The sequence below is a fragment of the Sminthopsis crassicaudata genome, chromosome 4 (assembly GCF_048593235.1).
Source record: "Sminthopsis crassicaudata isolate SCR6 chromosome 4, ASM4859323v1, whole genome shotgun sequence".
Taxonomy (NCBI): domain Eukaryota; kingdom Metazoa; phylum Chordata; class Mammalia; order Dasyuromorphia; family Dasyuridae; genus Sminthopsis; species Sminthopsis crassicaudata.
In genome coordinates, this window is record NC_133620.1 from 276,340,423 (window position 1) to 276,362,692 (window position 22,270).

Sequence of the window (22,270 nt, forward strand, 5' to 3'; positions counted from 1 at the left end):
GGAAAGGAAACAGTATTTCTTGCGGCTATATACGTGAAGATGACCCAGGAATATCTGGGTAATGTAGTCCTGCATTCTCAACACCGAAAGCGGGTAGGGCGTCCAGGCCACGTCAATCATTAGAGCAATTAGGAGTGGGAACCAGAAGTGGGCGGAGCTGAAGGAACGTGTAATTCGATCCCACAATTCCGTCCCCGGAAGTCGGAGTGCGGGTTCGGCCGCGGGCTCGGAGCAGGTGAAGTTCTTTCAGTAGTGGGGGAATCCGAGGGATGGGGGATGGGATTCTGCAGATGGGGCCGAGGAGTAGGGTGAGGAGAGATTCCCGTATGTGGAACCCAGAAGATGGAAGCTCCCAGAGAGGGGTGAGGAGATCCCCGTGGGGAGCCAGAAAGAAGAGGAAACAAGAAGAGGGGAAAGCACATAGCAGAGAGCCCGAGGAAGGCGTTCCTGGAGTAGAGGGGACACCACCTGAGGGGGAACCAAAGGACGGAGCCCGGGGGGGGTGGGGGAACACGTTTAAGGAGGGGACCAGAGGAGGGAGCCCCTGGAGTGGAGGAGACACCATATTGGGGGACCAGCGGAGGGAGCTGTTGGAGTGAGAGGACACCATATGGGAAGAAACAAAGGTGGGAACCCCAGGAGTGGGGAGGAACCACATAAGGGGGACCCAGAGGAGGGAGCCGGAGCGGGGAGGACACCCTATGGGGAAAAGAGAGAAGGGAGCATCAGGAGTGGGGAGGACACCATATTGGGGAGACCAGAGGAGGGAGCCCTTGTAGTGAGGAGACCAGAGGAGGGAGCCCCAGTAATGGGGAGGACACCCTAGGGGGGGGGAGACCAGAGGAGGGAGCACCTGCAGTGGGAGGCCAATCATCCCTAGGAGGAGCTGAGACCTACTGGGGAGGGACAGAGGAAAGAAACTAGGTGGGGGGGGAGGGGAGAGACTCCTATGGGGAGGACGGGGAGTATCAGAGCCCCAAAGGAGGGGAGGAAAGCAGTGCTGAGAGTGAAGTTGGGGGGAAGGGGCTGATGTAGACTTGTTTTTAAGATGGGAGGGAGGAACTAGAAATGGGCCTAACGGGTCCAAACCTCTTTCTCCCTGTCTCCCAGTCCGGGCCTGCATGGCAGCAGTGGTTCTGGGGGAAGATAAGATGGGTCCTGAGCGGATCTTCCCAAACCAGAATGAAGATCTGGGGCAGCACCAGGGCCCCACAGATGGCACAGGTGACTGGAGTGAAGAACCTGAGGAGGAGCCTGAAGACTTGGGCTCAGGCCCCACAGACTATTCCTACCAGCCTCTGAACCAGGACCCTGAGCAAGAAGAAGTAGAGCTGGCACCAGTGGAAGGTATTGAAGATGCGGTTACTGACATTCAGGAACGGATCCAGGTGTGGTATTCATGGTAGTTCTGGGCTGAATGGGAAGGATGGGCAGCCAGGGGCCCTACAGAGCCAGCTTACAATCCCATTCTTTCTGCTTTAAAGGCCCTGGGGCTGCATCTGCCTGACCCTCCTGTAGAGAGTGAAGATGAGGAAGAGGAAGGAGCCGTAGCACTGAGCAGCAGAAGCTCCATACCCATGGACCCAGGTAATGACAATTTCTGAATTGTTCCAAAATTAGGAGCAAGTCGGTCGAACTGAATCTTAAGTAAGTCGGGAACTGTCATTAGCAGTAGTGAGCCCTGAAACCAAAAGGAGTCAGCTGTTCTGTGGGGTGGTTTAGTTTTGGGGAATTTCATCAGTCTGAGGCCTCAGGATGCCCCACCCCTCCCAGGAAGCAGGCTGGTGATAGGCCAGTTTCCTTTGTTCCCTAACTGAAACTTGGGTATGGTTTTAGAACATGTGGAGCTGGTGAAACGGACCATGGCTGGAGTAAGTTTGCCTGCCCCAGGAGTCCCTGCTTGGGCCCAGGAGATTTCAGATGCCCAGTGGGAGGATGTGGTACAGAAGACTCTGCAGGCTCGACAGGCAACCTCTACATGGAAGTGACTACCACTGAGAACAATCTTGTTTCCTTTTCCCCCCACTCCAGACCTGGTACCACCTTGATACACAACTGGATAAATTCCTGGTCCCAAATTATTTGTTCCTCTTACTCCCTTCCACATTACAGGCAAACTCGGACTTCTCTCCAGAGATCCACTTTATTCAATTCTGTACATATGGGGACATCTGCCCAAGCCCAACCCACCTTAGCATGTAACACTTTGCAGAGAATAAAGCACCCTATGTACACAGCCAACAGCGGCGCCATCTGTGCCCCAGCACCCCAATCCCCCAGTAGTGCCAATGTGAGGCAGGTAAGGGTCTGGCCTTGGGTACAAAGAAATAAATAGATGTTGGGACAACTGAAGCTGGGGAAGAACCTTAAGGTGCTACCCTTTTCTCTCACCCCATTTCTGGGGCTTTGCAGGACAGGGATTCAAGCAGGCCTAGGGTGGTCCCTTTTAGTGTTTGTGATCCCTGGACTGCTGCTTAGAGAAAGGAGGAGGACTAAAAGGTGGTAGTATCTCCCTATACATTCCTCCCCTCCCACCCTTTAGTCCCTAAGAGGCCTCAGACGGTATATCTCTTATGTGGGATCTTTTCCCACCCCCAGTCTGATCTGAGTCAGGCAAGGTCACAGGGCATATGCATCAGAGGGCTTCAGTGATTCTACCCAAAACCCCTTTTGGGAGATGTGAAGGGTCCCCTGTGAGTCTGATGCTTTAGGGACCAGCCTTTCTTCACCTGCTCTGCCTCAGCCTCTAGCCCTCACAACTAGGAGACTGTCCATCCTGGCCCTCAATGGGGTAGAAGCAACTTTTGAGTCTGTAGCTCTTTGCTGATCTTTACAGATCCCTTTGAGAAAGGGATATACAGTAGGGATCTTCAACTCAAAGATGGGAAAGGTTGGGAGGGAGGAGTGTTTAAAGAGATTTTCAGAGTTGGCCCCAAACACCTGGGAGATTAGAGAATGGGAGTCAGCGCAGGGGGCATCCCAGCTATGAACAATGAGCATCTTCAGGGCATGTCTACACTAGTCACAGGGAGGCCAGGCCACAGTGAGAGTCTTTGACCCAAGTATTCTGTTTTTAGGGAGCTGGTGCCCACCCCATCCTACCCCCAGGTCAGCTGGGGGGCAGGGGCTGAAGGGCCAGAGCAGTGTCCCAGGGGTGATTGGGCAGTGGCCCTGGGTGAGAGAGAGGAGGTAAGTCAGAGTGCCTCCTGGCTGGCTGTCAAGAACTCCTCAGCCCGCTTGTGAGCCTCCAGAGCTTTGATGGTATACACGTCCTGGGGCAATTCTGACTTCCTCCGAAGCAGCACCTTTTCTTTTTTGATATCCTTCAGCATCTAGGGGAAGAAAAAGCAATGCAGGAGATGGCCGTGCTGATGCTGGCCGGGAGACAGAAGCCCTCCCTGGCAGCTCTTCTCCCTCGACCCACCTGCACCGCCTCTGTCTCCACCGTCCTCTTCAGGAGCTGAATGTCCTCAGTTGTGGGGGTCTCTGTCTCCATTGAATATACAGGGGGAAGTGGGGGTGGTGCTCGGAACATGGGGTACTATGGAGGAGGAGAGGTGGAGAAGTGAGGATCTGAAAGATGGCTCAAGGCTGGAGCTTTCTTGGACCCCTATGCCCCGAGAAGAGACCCTAAAAAGGCCTGGGTAGAGGGTAAAATGAAGCTTACCTGGGGGTTGAGCCGGGCAACCTCCTCAATCTTGTGCCACATCTCTTCTCTTTCCTTGAGTCGAAATCGGCCTCTGTGGAGACAACAGTTGCTGAGGGGGAGGGGGAAGAGGGAGAGGAAAAGGGGCCAGGAGAAGAGGTAAACCCTAGGGTCAGGTACTCACTTTTGTTTCTCAGCCTTGTACTGCTGTGTGCAGTCATCAAACAGCTTCTGATTCATTTCCATGAACAGCTTCAAGGCATTGTAGATCAACCCATGGATAGTCCTGTACTCCCAAGAGAGCAGGCCGAGACACTGACATCCAAATCTTGCCCTGGGCCCACCCCCCAACTTGTCTATCAGCAGCTGGCATTAGGCCCAGCACAAGAGTAGGCAATGAACATCTATTCCCATGACTACAACTTCTATCTTCCTGACATATGGTCACCAAGGACCAAATCAGATGATATGACCTCCAAGGTCCCTTGCAAATCAGAATCTATGATCCTGTCAAAGATAACTGCCATTTTCCCATTTAAAAAGCTTTCTTACCTCCACAAAGCCATATTTAGAGCTAGAAAGACTGTACAGATCACATGGTCAACCCTTTTGATCTACAGATAGCATGAGAAAGGACACATGTGGCTTGCTCCTACATTTAGGGGAATGAGCTGTGTCATAATAGGGGCCTGCTTGTACTCATACCCTGACTCCTTTGTGCTCTCCTCAAGGGCCCAATAAGCACCTGTGCACCCTCACAAATGTTCATGGAGGGCTCCAAGCCTTAAGAGCCCCTGGCTTTGCCCCCTCCCTCCCACCTCAAGCCCTACTTGTTCCAGTGGCTCTTAGAGTTCCTGTAGAGCGCAGGGAACATGATAGGCAGGAGGCGTGCAGCATTGTCACTAATCAGGCTCATGATGTACTCATTGTTCCAGTAATAGAGGGCACGTTCAGCAACCTAGAGAAGAAGAAGAGAGCAGTGTACTGCTGAGTATCTGGCTTGGGAAAAAATAGGTGTGCAGGGGGATGCAGGGCTCCAGACTCACTTGGAAGTGGGGGCTGGAAACACATTTGGCAAGCTGGCGGAAGAGCGGTTCCATCACTTTGCTGAACTCAGAGGGCTCAATGACATCCAGAATCTCCTCCAATTCATTGAGAAACATTACTTCCTTAGGACTGTGAGTTTTAGGCCAGAACTTTAGGAGGCCTACAATCACCTATGGGTTGAGATGAGGTGAGAACAAATCAAATTTCTGCATGCTTGTTCCCTTGCCCCAGGCTTTTCAGACCTCTCATTCCTTCAATCTCCACCATGATATACTTCTGTCTTTAATCTATTTGCTCTGTATGTACAAGTCCCCATCTCTGTCAATAGACATGAAAATCCCTGGGACAAGAACCATGTCTGTAGCAAACTAGGAGCTCCCTGAAAGAGTGAACAAACTTTTTACATGAGAGTCAGACGGTGGTATGGACTGATAATTAATTTCTGGCTTCTCACCCCTCAGCATAGAAAGCCTTGAGGTTGAGGGGAGGTGTGGCTGTAAGGGACCTAGCCAAGATTGCAGATCACTTACCGGTTCAGTCAAACTGCTCTCCTTTTCCAAGAATTGCACCACACAATACGCCAACTGGAGAATATCCAAAGACAAAGCTCAAAGGTAGAAGCAAGTTAAGATGAGGAGCTATTTGAAGAACTAGAGAAAGCACTCTCTAATAAGCAGAGAGTTGTTGAACCTTTCTTTTTCTATTTAGTAGGACTTGTCTTTTCCCCCAGCTCAACAGTGCCTATAAAAGACCTAGCTAGCATGAAGTAACCCACATATGGCAATGTCAGGGGAGAAAGGCAGCTCACCTGAGGGTGGTAGACACTCAGAGACTTGACCTTGTGTAGGGGAAGCAGGACTCGGATAAGGAACATCTTATGCTCTTCCTTGAGGGGCAGGGCAAAGCCATTAATAATGCTAAATGGGAAAGAAAGGACATTATCAATATTGCAGCAGTGATCTATGATACAATATACTACCTTCTCCCCTCATCCTGCCCTTGGGTTCACCCATGCAAGTGTTGGGACTCCTCATTCACCTTCCCAGAATTTCAAGTAGCTCAGCAATTCCATTGTGATGCTCTGTCTCGTAAATAAACCTAGAAGCAAAGGAGGCACAGGTTTGTTCTTATCTAACAATCATCTCTGCCACATGGATGATGCAGCTCTACCTGTTCTGATTCTTTCTCATGTTCCCCCACAACCCAATTTTCTTTCTTTTTATTTACAAGATATGCATGGGTAATTTTTCAGCATTGACAGTTGCAAAATCTTTTCCCCTCCTTCCCCCCACCCCTTCCCCCAGATGGCAGGTTGACTAATACATGTTAAATATATTAAAGTATAAATTAAATACAATATATGTATACATGTCCAAACAGTTATTGTGCTGTACAAAAAGAATCGGACTTTGAAATAACATACAATTAGCCTGTGAAGGAAAATGCAGGCAGACAAAAATAGGAGTATTGGGAATTCTATGTAATGGTTCATAGTCATCTCCCAGAGTTCTTTCACTGGATGTAGCTGGTTCAGTTCATTACTGCTCTATTCGAACTGATCTGGTTCATCTCATTGTTGAAGATGGCCACGTCCATCAGAATGGATCATCATACAGTATTGTTGTTGAAGTATATAATGATTTCTTGGTCCTGTTCATTTCACTCAGCACAACCCAATTTTCTTAAGAAAAATCACCCAACTATCTTTATGAAGGCTGCAGCTGCCCCATGTCCCCTTGACATGGCCCGTTTTCAGTGCCACAATGTTCTTTCTTTACCTGTAGAAAATATGGTTGATCTGCCTACGGATATAAGCTCGAAGCCCCAGGAACTTGCCATAGATGCGATGAAGAATGGTCTTGAGAAAGTCTCTCTCCCGGGGGTCCTCACTGTCAAACAGGTCAAGGAGCTGAGGAAAGTTAGGGAAAATGAGTGGGATAAAGTCAGAATTCATCAGAGAGATCACAAGAAGGCCTGAAGAGGGAATCCCAAGGAAATAAGCCCCAGAATAGGAGGCCTGCACCAAGCAAGCATCTCTGAGAAGTCAAAAGGAATCTCAATTTTACCTTGATCATTCTGATCACAAGGGTTAGTCTATATCATCACATGGTAAGGTCCCTTAAGTTTTTTAATCCCTTTCATAGCTCTATGTACAAGGAATAGTGACATGTTTAGTACAGAGGGACAAGAACAACTAGAGATATGCTTCAGTTCATGAGAAACAAAATAAGAAACAGTAATCCTGGTAACTCACAGCAAGGACAAACTTCTGGTCGATGTACTTCTTGGCCACATTTGGCTGAAAATCAGGAGACTCCAGGAAACGTAAGAAAAACTCATAGACCAGCTGTGAAGGAAGGGAGTTGAGAGCTCCATAAACACCTTCAAAGACCAACGAAAGAGTTGTCCAGAATTCTCTATACTACCCCAGTATCTGAGACAAGAGTCCACTAAGTCACAGCTGCCTCCTCTTTTTCCTAAACCCTCCTTACTTGCAGATGGGGCCAGGCAGCTTCCAGGGTGGGTTCATCCTCTTCGGGATCAAATTCAGCCCCCGTGGGGTTGGATGATGGTGGTAGTGTCCGGAACAAGTTCACTGAAAACTGAGGGGCAGAGCCCAGGTCAGAGCAGTCAAAGGCCCTTATCCCATTCTTGGGGGTGATACCCAAGCTTCCCTCCATCCTCACCATGATAACAGCCTCCGGGTAAATAGCCTCCGTGACGACATCTCTGCTGTGTGTGATATATTCTACCATTTCATTAAGTCCTGCCCTCTTCACTTCCTTAAACTTCAGATCACTCAGGGGGTCAGCCACAAAATCAAAGAGAACACAGCACTGACGTAGCTTCTGGATGAAGAGCTCCTCTCGCTCTGGAGATGGGGAGTCTGCCAAGAGCCCCAGACAGCATCAAGGTCCACTCTATCAGAAATCCAACCTATCCTCTAGTCACCTTCACCACCTAAGTCCCCACAAATCTCATACATCCTTCATCCAACCTTCAACATCTATCTTCAAGCCCAGCAATGCTCCATGCTGGAGTCCCCTGACACTAGGCCCACCTGCTATACCTGCTCACCTTTCAAGGCAGGGAGCTTCTGCAGCTCACGGTTCTTGCTGAGGTTTAGTCGAGAAGAACTTTGCCTCCGCTCCTTCTTGACAATCTGGGGCCCCCCTGAATACTTGATCTTGCTGAGTTGTGTAGGGGGAGGTGTGCTGTTGCTTGGCCGCTTGTTGGATGACGGTGCCTGAGGCTGTGGCTGAGGCTGTGGCTGTGGCTGAGGTGGCTGAGGCTGGACCTACAGAAACAGGTCCTTGTTGAAAGCCAAATACACTGAAAACTATAGGGAGAATAGTAAGTAGCAGGATGAATGAATCCATTTGGGGCATGGAATTGGAGAGGGAAGCAGAAATTGTACTTTCTACTCTGGATTTTTAAAAAAATGACATTTTGACAAATATGAGAGTCAAGAAATAAGAAACTAAAAGTTAGATTCACTATGCAGTCTCAGGATGGAGAGAAAAAGAGCAGGACAAAGAAACATTTATCCAGGAAATGAGGATTTGAAAAAGCAATGTGCTTTTCCAAACCCTAGCCAACCTTTAAGGTACATGGCAAATCAAGACTCCACAAGCCCTTTTTAAGACCATTCCAATTCTCAGTAATTACTCTTTCTTCTGATTTCATAACCTTTTTTTTGCATCATTCCTTTATCAATTAAAGACAGTCTTGTGACAGATCATATATAATCTTTGTCAGTATTTAATTGTGTGCCTATCAGACAAGATCACAAGGATCATAAAAGCAAAAGCCCTGTTGTACCTCCCTCACTTTTCACAGAAAAGTGAGAACAATAAGATTAAAGTATCTTTGGGAAATGTAGAACTAAATAAATTAAAAATACAATACAATGTTGATAATGTTAATTTGTAGGTTTTCAGTTCTTTTTATTTGGGTTTGACAGCACTGCAACACAGCATCACAGTACCTTACTACACAAAAAAAAAGAAATAGAGGACCAAAATTTAGAACTGAAAGAGATCTTAGAAACCATCAAAAGCTGAGTTTTGAGATACGCAATAACTTGCCTCAAGTCTCTCAGATAGTGATAGGCCTAGGTTTTGAACTCAGGTCTTTGGACTCCAAAGTTAAGAGTTCTTTCCACTGTACCCTACATTCCCCCCCCCCCCCAGCTTTCTCCTGTATCCCCTTCACTGAAAGAGGCTGCTGAGTACTCACTGAGCTTGCTGTTAAGTGCTTCCACTGCCACCCAGAAGGGGACCAACTCTTTCACTTCCTTTTTCATTAAGGGTCAAGTATTATTCCTACCTTGACCAGGATAAATCACTAAATAGAAACAAAAGCAAAGTATTCATGTTGATAGGCTAACGGACCCCACAAAAGACTAATTAACACAATGACCAACCACAATTCTGGGAGATTCATAATGAACAACGCCATCTTTCTCCTAGCAACAAGGTGGAATCAGGAGTCTTACAAAGTAAGAGATAACTTTTAGCCATGGCCAATGAAGAAATCTGTTTTGTTTGATTATAAATAATTTGTTATTTAGGATTTTTCTTTCTTTTTTCCAATAAGGGTTGAGAGAGGTGGGAAGGAAAGGAGGGTTTTTAGTTAATTGGGAAAAAATTTTTAATTTAGCTTAAAAAGAAAGAGAGAAAAAGAGAGAACTGAAGAAAGAGGAAGCCAATGGGATGCATCATTTTGGGAAGCTCATCTTCTATACTTTCATAGATCAGCTATTCACACATCATAATTCTCTAACAAGAATTAAATCCTATACTGAGTGTTAATATAACATCCAATCAAGAATTTTCTATTACAGGTTATAAGGTTAGGAAGTAAAATACCAGTATCTCCATCTCTTAACATGAAATAATTGGACTAATTCATAGTTAAAATCCTTTATAGGCTGTAAAATCAGTCAACTAGCATTTATTAAGGGCTTATTAGGTCTCCGACATGGTGCTAAATGATAAATATATATCAAGAAAAAACAAAAAACAATTCCAGCTCTCAAGGAGCTCACAGTCTAATGGGGAAACTATGCAAATAACTTTGTACATACAAGCTATATATAGGATAAACTGGAGATAGTCAACAAAGAAAGAAAGATATCAGAAGGATAGAAGACTGGGAATGGCTTCCTGGAAAAGTATTTTATCTGAGACTTGAAGAAAGGAAACCCTGAAGAAAAAGATAAGGAAGGACAGGCAGTAAAAATGGCCAGAATCAAAGATGAGTGTGAGGCTCAAGAAACAGCAGGAAGGCCCACGTCACTGGCTTGAAAAGTACTTAGGGAAGTGTAAAGTATGAAAAGACTGGTGGGAAGTAATTTGGCACAGGATGGGCAAGGCAAGTTACAAAGAACTGTGAATACTGACCAGAAGATTTTATATTTGATTTTAGGTTTTATTTATAATTGATAGGGGGCCACTGGAGTTGATGAAGTGGGAGAGGGGAGTTGACAGGGTTAGATCTGCATTTGAGGAAGGTCACTCAGGTAGCTGATTAGGAGAATGGACAGGAATGGGGGGAGAGAACAGAAACAAGGAAACCAAACAGCAAGCTATTTCAACAATCCAGGTGAGAAGTAATGAGGATCTGTACCAGGATAACAGGAATGTCAGAAAAGAAAAGTCTACTAGAAATGACTTGAAGGTAGAAACATCAGACTTTAGGAATAGATTGGATATTGGGAGAGAGTGGTGGCAGGGAGGAGGTAAAAGAGTAAGAAGTCAAGGACACCTAGGTTGTGATGACTAGGAGGATGTGAAGGGAAGTTCAGGAGAGGAGATTTGTGGGGAGATGAGATGAAGTTTAATTTTGGGCATGTCTATAGGACATCCAGGTTGAGATGTTTCATAAATAGTTGGGGATAGAAGACTGAAGGTCAACAGAGAGGTTAGGGTTGGATAAGCAAATCTGAGAATCATCAGCAGAGAAATGATAATTTAATCCATGGGGACAGATGAGATCACCAAGTAAAACCGTATAGAGAAAGAAGAGAAGTGGGACCAGGAGAAAGTCCTGTGAGACACCCACAGATTTTGGAAATCAAGCCTTAAAAGCCCTTGGAAGAGTTGGGGGGGGGGGGACAAAGGAGACTGAGATGAGTAGGAAGAGAACCAAGAAAAAAATAGTGCCATGAAAACCTAGAGAGGAAAGAGTGTCAGGGAGAAGAGGATAATTGATAAAGTCAAAGCCTGCACAGAGGTCAAGAAGGAAAACAATTGAAAAACGCCATTAAATTTGGCTATTAAGAGATCATTAAGTTACTTGGAGAGAGCAGTTTCAGCTGAAAGATAAGAGCCTGGAGGTGAAGCAGCCTGGCACATGAGAAATAGGGACCCTTTAAGACCTCTAAAGCTCTCAGACTTTATCACTGTAACTCACAATTGAATAGAGCTCTATAGTCTGTCAAGAATTTTTCTTTCTTTTTTTTTTTTTTTCCATTTATTCACTACTTTTTTTATTTAGAATTTTTTTTTCCCACAGTATCTATGCATGAGTAAAAGAATTTTTCTTATAATATCCCTGTTTGACTGGCAATATTTCATTATTTATTCCCACTTTTCAGATCACAAAAGTTAAGATCCAGATTAAGCAACTCAGAGGTTAAGCTCAATTAGATGGCTAGTCAGTTTCAAAGCCAAGGTCATTAACCCAGGTCATTAACCCCAAATCCCATTGCATTTTCCATAATAATGAAAGGGTAACAAATTTCACACACACACACACACACACACACACACACACACAGACACACACACACACACACAAAAAATTTCTTTTAAAGGAACAATGTAATGAAACTAAATTATGACTCCCAAGTGTCAAATGCCCACTAGCAGTTGCAGGGAGTTCCCTTAACTTTCCTTGGCCAACTTCTCCAGAACCAGCTTCCATCCAATTCACTCTCTAAGTACATGTTTACTTTGGCATCGGGGCTGAGCACAACTGAACACCAAGCAACATTGACCCAGCAAACCTGATCCTCACCCATTTCATCACCCACTTCCGAGCTTTAGCATAGTCTATTTCTTTTTCCCTAAGCTCCCTTAGCTAATAGAAAGCATCTCCTGTACTACTGGCACCCTGACACTCTTCACTGTTTTTCTTTGTATATGAAGATCACCACCCAAATTGAGGCTGCCCAAGGAGAAAGACTGTCTCTGTGGCATAAAACTAGAATTACCTGATCATGGCAAGGCGTAGTGTCAAAGCAGGTAGAGAGCTGTTGTGGAAAACCCAGATTTAAGTCCAAACTCTGAACCATCCTGGCTATGTGACTGTAAGCAGGTCATTTAACTTCTTCTCAGGGCTGTAAGTTATAAAGATCTGCACTTGTGGAGGGTGTTTTCTACATCAATGAAATCACAGGTCCAGTCCTATGCCTAAGTATGAAGAATGTGTTTCTCCTATCAGATTATTTATTCTTTTTCCTCCACTATAGGTACATGTGTGTATATGTCTGTTGAAGCAGTGTGCCTATGTGAATCCCTCTCCCCTACTGGCTAGAGTTCCCTGACTAGAGTACTCCATCTCCTCTCTCAAAGTGGAAGCTGCTCTAACAGAGTGATGGTCTTCTGTCTCTGTTGCCTTTCTCCCCCAAACTTCAAAATAGGATTCTGCACTAAGAGAATTACTAACTCATGACACTGACCAGTGTAGGAGAAGAAGTCTGGATGGAAGCAAGCCAAAGGGACTCAGGAATCATTATCTACTAAATTGATATTTGAATTTTTCAAGCCTTTGCTCCTCAAATTGAAGATAAGTTTTGCCGAATTAGTCCTGATAATTTCAAAATAACAGATTTACAGATTTTTAGCATTGGGAAGGACCTTGGAAATTATTTTAATTTAGTAACCTATCAACCCTGGTCAGGATCCCAATTCAATCTCCTGCTTCCCAATCCAGTGAACTTTCCACTAAAAAATCCAAGTAAACTATTAGGAAGTTCTTCCTAATAGAGAAAGGTTGTAAATGCTGGCCTGAGTGGGGGTAGAATTTTCCTCCCTGGAGATCTTTTAAAAAAATGAGAGATTTTCATTCGTATGGGCTGGATTAGGCATGGTCTTCCCTGGAGACATAGGGTTGGGAAGATGATCTCTTCTTAGAGTCCTTCAGTCAGGTTTATGATTCAAGAACTTCTGTTCCACAGTATAATCCAGTAATCATGGTTTTAAAAGGTCTCTTTCCCTTTAACATACACACATCTCTCCATACACAATGTCCCCATAGACTCTTCCCTCAAAGATGCTTTGTTGGTATATGAAAAGGCTCAGGATTCAAAAGAAATAATCCCATCCTTTCCCTCCTTTCAATGACCCCATACACCCAAGTGCAGGTCACCTACAAAAAGTCTGGGTTCTGGTAGACTCTGAGGCTGTTCAAGTTTAGCCTTAAAAGCCCTTTGGGGGCAGTCCCTGTATCCCAAAAAGATCATAAAAGAGGAAAGGGACCCACATGTGCAAAAATGTTTGTAACAGCTCTTTTTGTAGTGTCAAGAAACTGGAAACTGAGTGGATGCCCATCAGCTGGAGAATCACTGAATAAAGTATACGAAGATAACAGAATATTGATGAGCAGGCTGATTTTAAAAAAGCCTGGAAAGACTTATATTAATGGATACTGAGTAATGTGAGCAGAACCAAGAGAACATTGTACACAGTAACAACTAAGATTATGTGATGATCAACTGTGATAGACTTGGCTCTTCTCAACAATGCAGTGATTCAAAAAAATTCCAATAGATTTGTGATGTAAAAAGCCATCTGAATTCACAGAGAAAACTAGAGACTGAATGTGAATCAAAGCATAGTGTTTTCACTTTTTTTTTTTTTTTTTTTTTTTAAGGTTTGGTTTTCTTCTTATGGTTTTTTCCCCCTTTTGATCTGATTTTTCTTGTATGACATAACAAATTTGGAAATATGTTTAAAAGGACTGCACATATGTAACATGTCAATTTGCTTGCTGTCTTGGAGAAGGAGAAGAGAGACAAAGAAGGGAGAAAGAAAAATTTAGAATAAAAAGTTTTATAAAAATGAATATAGTTTTCAGTACTGAAAACTATCTTTACATGCATTTGGAAAAACAATACTATAGAAAAAATTTTAAAAGAAAAAAATTATTTCAATACCCATAAAAATGTTGAAAACTATCTTTACATGTATTTAGAAAAATAAAATATTATTGAGGGGAAAAAAGGCTTTTAGAGAAGGTCTGTCTCAGAGAATAGGGATAGAGCAGAAGGCCAAGGATAGACTAATGTCTGACAAGGAGCCTTTCTCCAGCCATTAGGACAACTCTGTTTTAGCAGAGAAAATCCCATCTTCTCCTTCCTCTCCTCTGCCTTTCTTATTGCTCACCTCCTGCCCTCCAAACATCTTCTACCACACTAAGTCTTATTTTAGGGTGAAATTAACCTTTTAATTGATATGCCAAGTAAAACAGGTTCATGATTCAGACATAAAGGGTGATATTATAATCAAATTAGAACAACAAGAGCTGGTATACCTCTCAGATCTGTGGAGAAGGAAGATATTTATGGCCAAAGAAGAACTAGAGAACATTATGAAATGCAAAATAGATAATTTTGGTTATATTGAATTTAAAAAGTATTTTACAAACAAAACCAATACAGCCAAGGAGAGTGGAAAACTGGGGGGGAAATTTATAACCAACAGTTCTGATAAAGACTAAAATATATAGAGAAATGACTCAAATTTATAAGAATACAAGCTATTCTCCAAATGATAGTCAAGGGTTATGAACAATTTTCAGATGAAGAAATTAAAGCCATTTCTAATAATATGAAAAAATGCTTAAATCAGTAATGATTAGAGAAATTCAAATTAAGACAACTCTGAGGCACCACTACACACCTCTCAGATTGGCTAAGATGACAGAAAAAGATAATGATGAATGTTGGAGGGAATATGGGAAAACTGAGAAACTGATATATTGTTGATAGAACAGTGAACAGATCCAACCACTCTGTAGAGCAGTTTGGAACTATGCTCAATGGCCTATCAAACTGTGTATATCCTTTGACCCAGCAGTGTCTCTACTGGGTCTCTTATCAAAAAGATTATAAAAGAGGGAAAGGGACCTGAATGTATAAAAATGTTTATAGCAGCCCTTTTTAGAGTGGACTGAATGGATGCCCATCAATTGGACAATGACTGAATAAATGGCTTATTAAGTTATGGCATATGAATGCATAAAAAATGATCAGCTGGAAGATTTTAGAAAAGCCTGGAAAGACTTACATGAACTGATGCTAAATGAAGTGAGCAGAACCAAGAGAACACTGTGTACAGCAACAAGATTCTGTGACCATCAACTATAATAGACTTGGCTCCTTTCAACAATGAGGTAATTCAGGTCAATTCCAATAGAATTGTGATGGAGAGAGAGCCATCTACACCCAGAGAGAGAACTGTGGGGACTGAATGTGGATCATAACATAGTTTTTCCACTATTTTTATTATTATTTGCTTGCTTTTTTTTTTCTTATTCTTTCCCTCCTTTTTGATCTTTTTCTTGTGCAGCATGATAAATGTGGAAATATGTTTAGAAGAACTACACATGTTTGACTACATTGGATTACATGCTGTCTAGGGGAGAAAAGGAGGGAGCAAAAGAAAAAGTCTCTTACAATGCTTTGAACATCAAACCCAATTTCCAAACATGCTGAATTCCAGGCTTCTAGCTATCTCTTAGAAGGCTTTTTTTATACCTTAATGTCACCATTGTCAAATAGATTCTAAACTTGGCTTTCTACTCACTCTGTGAATTTGGACATGCCACTCATCTTTTTTAGGCCTCCATTTCTCTATCTATATAATAAAGTCAAACTTAATTACTTATTTTGACTTTCAACATGAGAACAAAACGGGCAATACAGATATAGTCAATATTCCATTATTACCCAAGATTAGAGATTAAAAATAATTTGAGTAATGTAAATCCCTGGATAAACCCAAATCTTCACATTAATCCATCTTCTCTCCTGATCAAACCAACAAGATAACAGAAGAAATAAGAATTGTTTCCACTTCATCTTTTCCCATCTGCCTCTTTGGAGGGACTAATATACAAAAGGAAAAAAGTACAGGACTTTGACGATCCATGAATGAGTGCTTCAAACCCAGAGTAAAGAGCTAAACTGCATGCATATGAATATTCTCCACTGAAGTTGGAGACCGATACCCAGCTCTTTCATTAAAACACATTCTCCTTCCTCCCAAACTTGCCTCCTTCTGAACTCTCCTGTCAGTCAAGGGTCCCTCTATGCTCCTAATCATCCAGGCTCACCACCTGGGGTCATCCTCAAATTACCCCTGCACTCATCCAAACATCCAGTCTGCTACCAAGTCTTGGTTCTACCTTCTAGATCCTGTACACATCTCCTTTTCCTTCCTCATACAACTGCTACCCCAGCACAAGATGCATTCTAGTGGGTCTCCCTATTTTAAGTCTGTCCTCATTCCAATCCATTCTCCTTTCAACAGCCAAAGTGCAGGTCCAACCATGTCATCCTTCCCTTCCACTTCAGTCAATTCCAGTGGCTCCCTGTTATTTCCAGGAGGATCAATTATAAATCTTCTGCTTGGTTTGTAAGAGCCCTTCACAATTAGGGACTTTCCACCTTTCCAGTTGTCTTCTTCTTTACTCTCCTACACAAACTCTAAGATCCAGTGACAGCAACCTTCTTAGCATTCCTCAAACACAACATCCCAAGCTATGTGCTTTTTCACTGCCTGTCCCCCACCTTCTCACATTCTCCTCCTAGCTTTCCAAAGACAAGCTTTTCCCAGTCTTCTCCCATTCCTCATGACTGTTACCTTCTCTTCTAGGTAACCTTCAGTTTCTAACATAAATATATCCTATATGAACAAGTGCTGCATGTTTTCCTTCCCATTAGAATATGAGCTTCCTGAGGACAGGGGCTATGTATTTGCCTTTATATTTCCTGCGCTTAACATAATTTAAGAATCTAATAAATGCCTATTGACTGACATTTTTCTGAGCATTTCCTTTTCATTCTTCCCACTGCTGTCAAATTCTGCCCTTTATTTCCTCTCCTTGATTGCTATAGTATATTGAACTCTGATCCTTTCTGCCATTTAGGGACTTCCACTGGATAGTGAGGAAAGGTAGATGGAGACTAGCCTGGGAGAAAATACACTCCTAATGCGCCCTCTTCTCACAATCCAAAGCTGTGAGGCTCACCCTTCATCTCATCTAAAATCCATGTATTTTTTCCTTTTCCTAACCATTATTCCTATCATTCTCACCTCTAATACTCAAAAGGAAGAATGTATGAATTGGGAGTTGAGCAGCTAGGTGGTACAGTGGATAGAGACCAGTCTTAGAGTTAGAAAGATCTGAGTTCAAATACAGCGTCAGACACTTGACACTTACTAGCTCTGTGACCCTGGATAAGTCACAGCCCTGATTACCTAATCAAAAAAAAAAAAAAAAAAAAAAAAAAAAAAGTATATATATAAGCATTAAGAAATATGGGCAAACATTACCAAGATTTTTTGTTTTTGTTTTGGCGGGGGGTGGGCGAGTGGTTGGGTAGTCAAACCATCTTAGAGAAGGCAAAGGCAGCTCTAGGATGAACTTTGCTACAAAAACAAGGGACTTGATCCTTTTCTCTGCCTATACAACTAGCATTCATATAGAGTCCACACTCAAGCTCACACCCTTTTCTGTGCTCTGAGTTCAGGAAGTAGGACTTATACAAGAAAAGCAACCACATACGTTACCTCCTCGGTACCTTCCCCGCTACCATCTTTCCCTCCGCTGTTGGGCTTGGCAGTCCCTTTAGCTGATTTAGGAGGCTCCTGGAAAAAAAAGAATCACGGTTAGCAGCCACTGGTGGAACAAGAATGGTTTGGCTGGTTAGAATCTAATGGGTTATCTGGGCTATGTAGCAAATAGTCACAAGATCATGCTATTTAGAGCTGGAAGGTGCCTTAGAGATCATCTTTGAGAACATCCTCAGTTTACTGAGGAGAAAACCAAAGGAAAGGGATTTGCCTGAGGTCACACCGCTAGTAAATAGCAGACAAGGGTTTCAAACCTAGGTCCTCCAATTCCTAATCCAGAGCTCTTTCCATAATATGAAGCCTCATATTAATTACCAAATATTTATCTCCGTTATATCTAGACACTACGGGAGTTAAGGAAGTGGTAAGAGACACGACTGCCTCCTTTTAAAGAGCTTATAATCCAGCTAAGACGACAAAACCAGCATCCGTAAATAAGTGAACACATGAATGCTAAAAATTGCATGGTCCTGAGTGTTCTATCAGTTCAGAGAAGGGAAAGATCAATCAGTGTGGGCTGGAAGAGCTGGGGAAAGCTTCAAGACGACAAAAGGATGATGAGGGCATTCTGAGGGCAGGGATGAGCAGGAGCAAAGGCAGAGAGGCAGCAATCAGCTGTACGTGGGCCCCCTCACTTTCCTGCTGCTTGCTGGTCAAGTCAACCACAGTGACCACACTTTGACCCAGCTTTGGAGTACAGTGATGGAAAGAAAGTCAAAGAGAGCTAGAGTTTGGAGGGGTCCTTGCACACACTCCCCTACAATGCTGCCACCAAACCAGGAGGAACCAGCTGAAGTGGAAGTCACACCCAGGGGCCCAGTGAAGTAAGAGATTCAGCCAATTTAGAACATGAGCAATGGGGAGGGCTGGGTTCCCCCCAAGAGATGTTTTCCCAGGCCAGGAAGATTTTATAAAGATTTTTCACCCCCTTCTGAATCTCATTAAGGGAGATCTACCTCAGAGTTAGGGGAATCAAGTGAAAAAGAAAACTCAAATTCTAAATCAAAATCCAAAATGGGATATATTATATCTAAATCTAATCACTCAAATCCCTATAGCATCACCTTCCATTCTTGCACTTAGGCCCGTGGTTTTATTGTTCTTTTATTTTCTCTGCTTCAGTTGCCTGGACCTTATATATTATATCCTTCCTTCCCCGACAGACTAGGGGACTACTTAAGGGTAGGTACTGTCTCCTCCTTCCAATTAGGAGCTACTGACCGAAACCTCCTATTGGTGAGCCCAGTATAGAGATCACTCAAATGGTGCAGTATAGATTATCTTAGCAATGTCAGTTCCCCAAGGGCAAAGTCTAGGTCAGGCATATATCTTATACAGCCCAGAGGCTAGCAGAGAGTCAGAAATATTAAACCACCACCAAAACCCCCATGCTCTTCTGTCTTTACACCAAGAGTCTGAGAGGTTGTGCTAAAAACCTAGAATAAACTACTTGGTGAACAACAGGTAAAGATCAAGAGATTAAAATTCAAAAGGACAGACTCAGCTGCTCCCAGACTCAGCTAGAAGGAAAGCAAAGACAAATGGAATGGAGAGTTAGTATTCTAGCATAACACATGGAACTCTGTACCCCAAAGTAACCCCACTTTTGGATCAGAGTTTCAACATGCACAGGAAAAAATAACAAAGGGAATTAGAACAGAGGAAGAAAGATCTGCCTATATAAGTATTGAAAAAGTAAAGAATATGAGGAAATAGGTAACAGAATGATAAAAGCTTCCCTAACCACAAAGTAGAATCAGGCACTTCCTACTTTTAGGCAAAAGACATGAGTACTTTAATGAATTTCTTATTATATTGTTGGTATCTGAGAGGAGGGAGGAAGGAACTTTTGATAGATAAATTTTATTTGGCCAGTGGGATGAGATCTCAGATTCTCCAGGGTTAAGGTCAAGACAGTGCTCCCCAAAATTGAAGGAGAGAAAAAGAATATGAGGGAGCAGGGCAATAAACAGGTGGAGAACTGTTCTGGGTTCAAAAGGAGAAGAGGGAAATTAGGTCAATTTGGGCTGGAGAGTAAGGGCTAGACTAGGTGACGAAGATAAAGGGACTGGCTCAAGTTAGAAGGAAGAAGTGATTTCTGACTCTGGGTGAACATTCTGGAACAGGGCTGACTTGATTAAAGGGAAGGGACTGTCCTAGGTTGCATATGTATAAATAGGGGGTGACCCCAAGTTAAAAGGAATGGGATGGTGTGAGGATAAAAAAGAGGGATACCTTCAGATGAGAAGGAAGGGAACGCCCTACTGAGTGAGAGGCAGAGAGAAGGGAACGCCCTACTGTGTGTGAGGTGGAGAGAAGGAAGGGAACGCCCTACTGTGTGTGAGGCGGAGAAAGGAGTCACCCAAAGAGTGTGCTGTCCCTGAGTGAGAGGGAAGTCACCCTTCTGAGGAGAAGAGAGAGGGGGACCAGAAATAAAGAAGGAGGTGGCCTGAAGACAGAGGGAAGGGGCTGTCCTGCCCGTTGCAAGGGGGTCTCCCCTAGGAGAAGGTGATCGTGGGACAGAGAAGTGGAAGAGGCTGGGTTGAGCTATATGCTTGGAAGGAGGAATAGCCTCAAAATAGGGGAAAGGTTACGTGTATTTCGAGGGAACAGTGCAGGGAAGCTGTCCCACAGTAGGCATGTTTTGGGGGAGACAGGGAGGCCGGGAAGGACCCATCCTGGGGTGCACAGGAGAGGAGCTGTGGGGTGCTTTGGGGAGGGGCTATGGGGCCTTGTATTTGGGGGGTATATAGGAGAGAGGGGTGTGGGCTGCCTCTGTGTGTGTGCGTGTGCGCGCGCGGTGTGCTGGGGGTGAGGTGGCGCAGAAGAACGGGGAGAGGCTGAGGAAGCATGCAGGGCCCGGCCCGGGCTCAGGGTGCAGAGCGCGCGGGGGTTCTCGCGGCGCGGCCCGGGAGGGTCGGTCCGGGGCTGTCCCGGGGCCTGGCTCGGGCCCCTCCCTATTTCCCCGCGCAGGCCCTAGGGCGGGGGCCGGGAAAGCCGGGCCCGCTCACCTTCTCCTTCTTCAGTTTATAGGGCATCTCGGCCTGGCCTGACTCGGCCCGGCCCCCGGGGTCTCGCTCCGGCTGCGCTCTGCTGCGATGGGCCCGCTCCGGCCTCTTGCCACCGCCGCTGCTGCCGCCGCCGCTGCCACCGCCGCCGCTGCCTGCGCTTTGAGCCCCGGCCGAGCCGTGCCCGCGCCTGCCATTGGCCCCAGCTCCCCCAAACCTGCCTAACAACCGTATTTCCCCTGCCGTGATTGGCCTTTGCAGCCAAAGGGGCTCTTTTTTTTCCTTATTGGAAGGGAAGAGTACAAACCGCCAGAGTTCGTTCCTAGGATTGGTTGAAGCGGGAGTCCCGCCCCCTAAGGGGGTGGATCTTGGAATGGGAGGCGGGGGTAAGAAGGAAATCAAAGCTGGGCTCTGCGCGGGCTACTCTGAGTTGGGCTCCTGCGGCCAGGGAGCCCCGGTTTCCCAGCCTGGGTCGCTTACCTCCCTTCTACTCTCCGTTGTCCGCGGGGACCCCATTTCTCCTTTCCTGCACGTAGCGCAAAATCGGAAGACTTGGATGAGTCCCAGGCGTGACCCATTCTGTGTGCGGGCACATTGTGACTTTGGACAAGTCATTTCCCTCCCTCAGCCATGGTTGCTTCCACAAAATGGGAAAAATAAAACTTGTAAAGCCTGCATCAATCATCGATAATCTACCCCGATTTGCGACTTAAGTGTGACTCCCAATCCTCTCAGTGCCCCTCCCCCAAAGCCAGCCCTTGCCAAGTTCTGTCCGTCCTGCTTTGGAAAGAGTTCTCTCACCAGCTGCCCTCTCTGCTCCCACTTCCTGCCTGAACTCTTGCAATATTCCTTTGTTCTCCATGATCCAGTTCATTTTTCACTGAGATGTCAAGTTGATCTTCCTAAAAATGGCATAGGTCCAGCCATCTTCCCCAACAGATTCCTGCAGATCCCCAATGCCTCCAGGATCAAACGTCCTCTCTCTGGCTTTCAGTGCCCTTCATAAACCTGGCCTTTTCTGCCTTTTGGGTCTGGTTACACTCCCCTCCCCATGCTCAGTGATAGGGTGATTCAGGTCTCCTTGTTGGTCACTGCAGACATCCCCTCTCCTCTCCATGGGGCCTTGTGACTGGCTGTCTCCCACACCTGGAATTCTCTGGAATTCTCATTTCCTGGCTTCCTTCAAGTTTCAACCCCACCTTCTGCGTGAATCCCCCTAAATGTTAGTGCCCTCCCTACTGGATTATCTCCAATTTGGTTTGTATATATATTGTTCTTACATAAGAGTTTGCATACTGTGTCCATTTGATTGTGAGCTCCTAGAGAATAAGGGCCATTTTTAAAAACTTTTCTTTGTGTCCCAATCACTTAGCATGGGGCCTAGAACATAGTAGGAGTTTTTAAATGCTTGTTGACTCCAGTGAAAATGGATGGAGTCAGAAGATGAAAGTGCCATCTGTGAGAAACAGCAAAGAGGCCAGTCAATAAGTGATTATTGACTGGACCATCTCATAGGGTATTGTGAGAATCACATGAAATAATTTTATATCTTTTTATTTGCAAAACATATGCATGGGTAATTTTTTCAACATTGACGCTTGACCCATTGAACTTCCGTTCCAAATTTTTCCCTCCTTCCCCCCACCCCCTCCCCTAGATGGCAGGTAGTCCAATACATGTTAAATATGTTAAATCCAATACAT

The 22,270-nt window shown here is 44.6% G+C and overlaps 2 protein-coding genes across 6 annotated transcripts; one reads left to right on the forward strand and one right to left on the reverse strand.

Moving 5' to 3' along the window:
- The first annotated feature begins 97 nt into the window (after window positions 1-97).
- Window positions 98-2,241, forward strand: MEA1 (male-enhanced antigen 1). 3 transcript variants are annotated; one of them, XM_074310871.1, is made up of 4 exons: window positions 98-235; window positions 1,111-1,388; window positions 1,485-1,587; window positions 1,837-2,241. In XM_074310871.1, the coding sequence occupies exons 2-4, from the start codon at window positions 1,122-1,124 to the stop codon at window positions 1,986-1,988; spliced, it is 522 nt and encodes a 173-aa protein (XP_074166972.1). In that variant the 5' UTR covers window positions 98-235; window positions 1,111-1,121; the 3' UTR covers window positions 1,989-2,241. The 3 variants fall into 3 exon arrangements, with proteins under 3 accessions (XP_074166972.1, XP_074166971.1, XP_074166974.1); XM_074310870.1 differs by having other exon boundaries at window positions 202-626; XM_074310873.1 differs by lacking the exon at window positions 98-235 and adding an exon at window positions 339-362.
- Window positions 2,125-20,767, reverse strand: PPP2R5D (protein phosphatase 2 regulatory subunit B'delta). 3 transcript variants are annotated; one of them, XM_074310857.1, is made up of 16 exons: window positions 20,571-20,767; window positions 17,497-17,574; window positions 7,772-7,991; window positions 7,381-7,580; window positions 7,186-7,296; window positions 6,948-7,040; window positions 6,472-6,602; window positions 5,732-5,791; window positions 5,502-5,610; window positions 5,224-5,277; window positions 4,693-4,863; window positions 4,477-4,604; window positions 3,831-3,932; window positions 3,668-3,740; window positions 3,425-3,541; window positions 2,125-3,332 (listed from the first exon to the last, which is right to left on the reverse strand). In XM_074310857.1, the coding sequence occupies exons 1-16, from the start codon at window positions 20,595-20,597 to the stop codon at window positions 3,195-3,197; spliced, it is 1,812 nt and encodes a 603-aa protein (XP_074166958.1). In that variant the 5' UTR covers window positions 20,598-20,767; the 3' UTR covers window positions 2,125-3,194. The 3 variants fall into 3 exon arrangements, with proteins under 3 accessions (XP_074166958.1, XP_074166957.1, XP_074166959.1); XM_074310856.1 differs by having other exon boundaries at window positions 7,186-7,580; window positions 20,571-20,733; XM_074310858.1 differs by lacking the exons at window positions 17,497-17,574; window positions 20,571-20,767 and adding an exon at window positions 8,933-9,040.
- Between the last annotated feature and the right edge of the window lie 1,503 nt (window positions 20,768-22,270).

Coding starts and splice junctions, on each gene's coding strand:
- MEA1 (XM_074310870.1), top strand. Junction 1,389..1,484: donor ACATTCAGGAACGGATCCAG/GTGTGGTATTCA, acceptor TCTGCTTTAAAG/GCCCTGGGGCTGCATCTGCC. Junction 1,588..1,836: donor CTCCATACCCATGGACCCAG/GTAATGACAATT, acceptor GTATGGTTTTAG/AACATGTGGAGCTGGTGAAA.
- PPP2R5D (XM_074310856.1), bottom strand. CDS start 20,597: ATGCCCTATAAACTGAAGAAGGAGAAG. Junction 7,581..7,771: donor GAAGCTCCCTGCCTTGAAAG/GTGAGCAGGTAT, acceptor GGCTCTTGGCAG/ACTCCCCATCTCCAGAGCGA. Junction 4,864..5,223: donor AGAGCAGTTTGACTGAACCG/GTAAGTGATCTG, acceptor CTCAACCCATAG/GTGATTGTAGGCCTCCTAAA.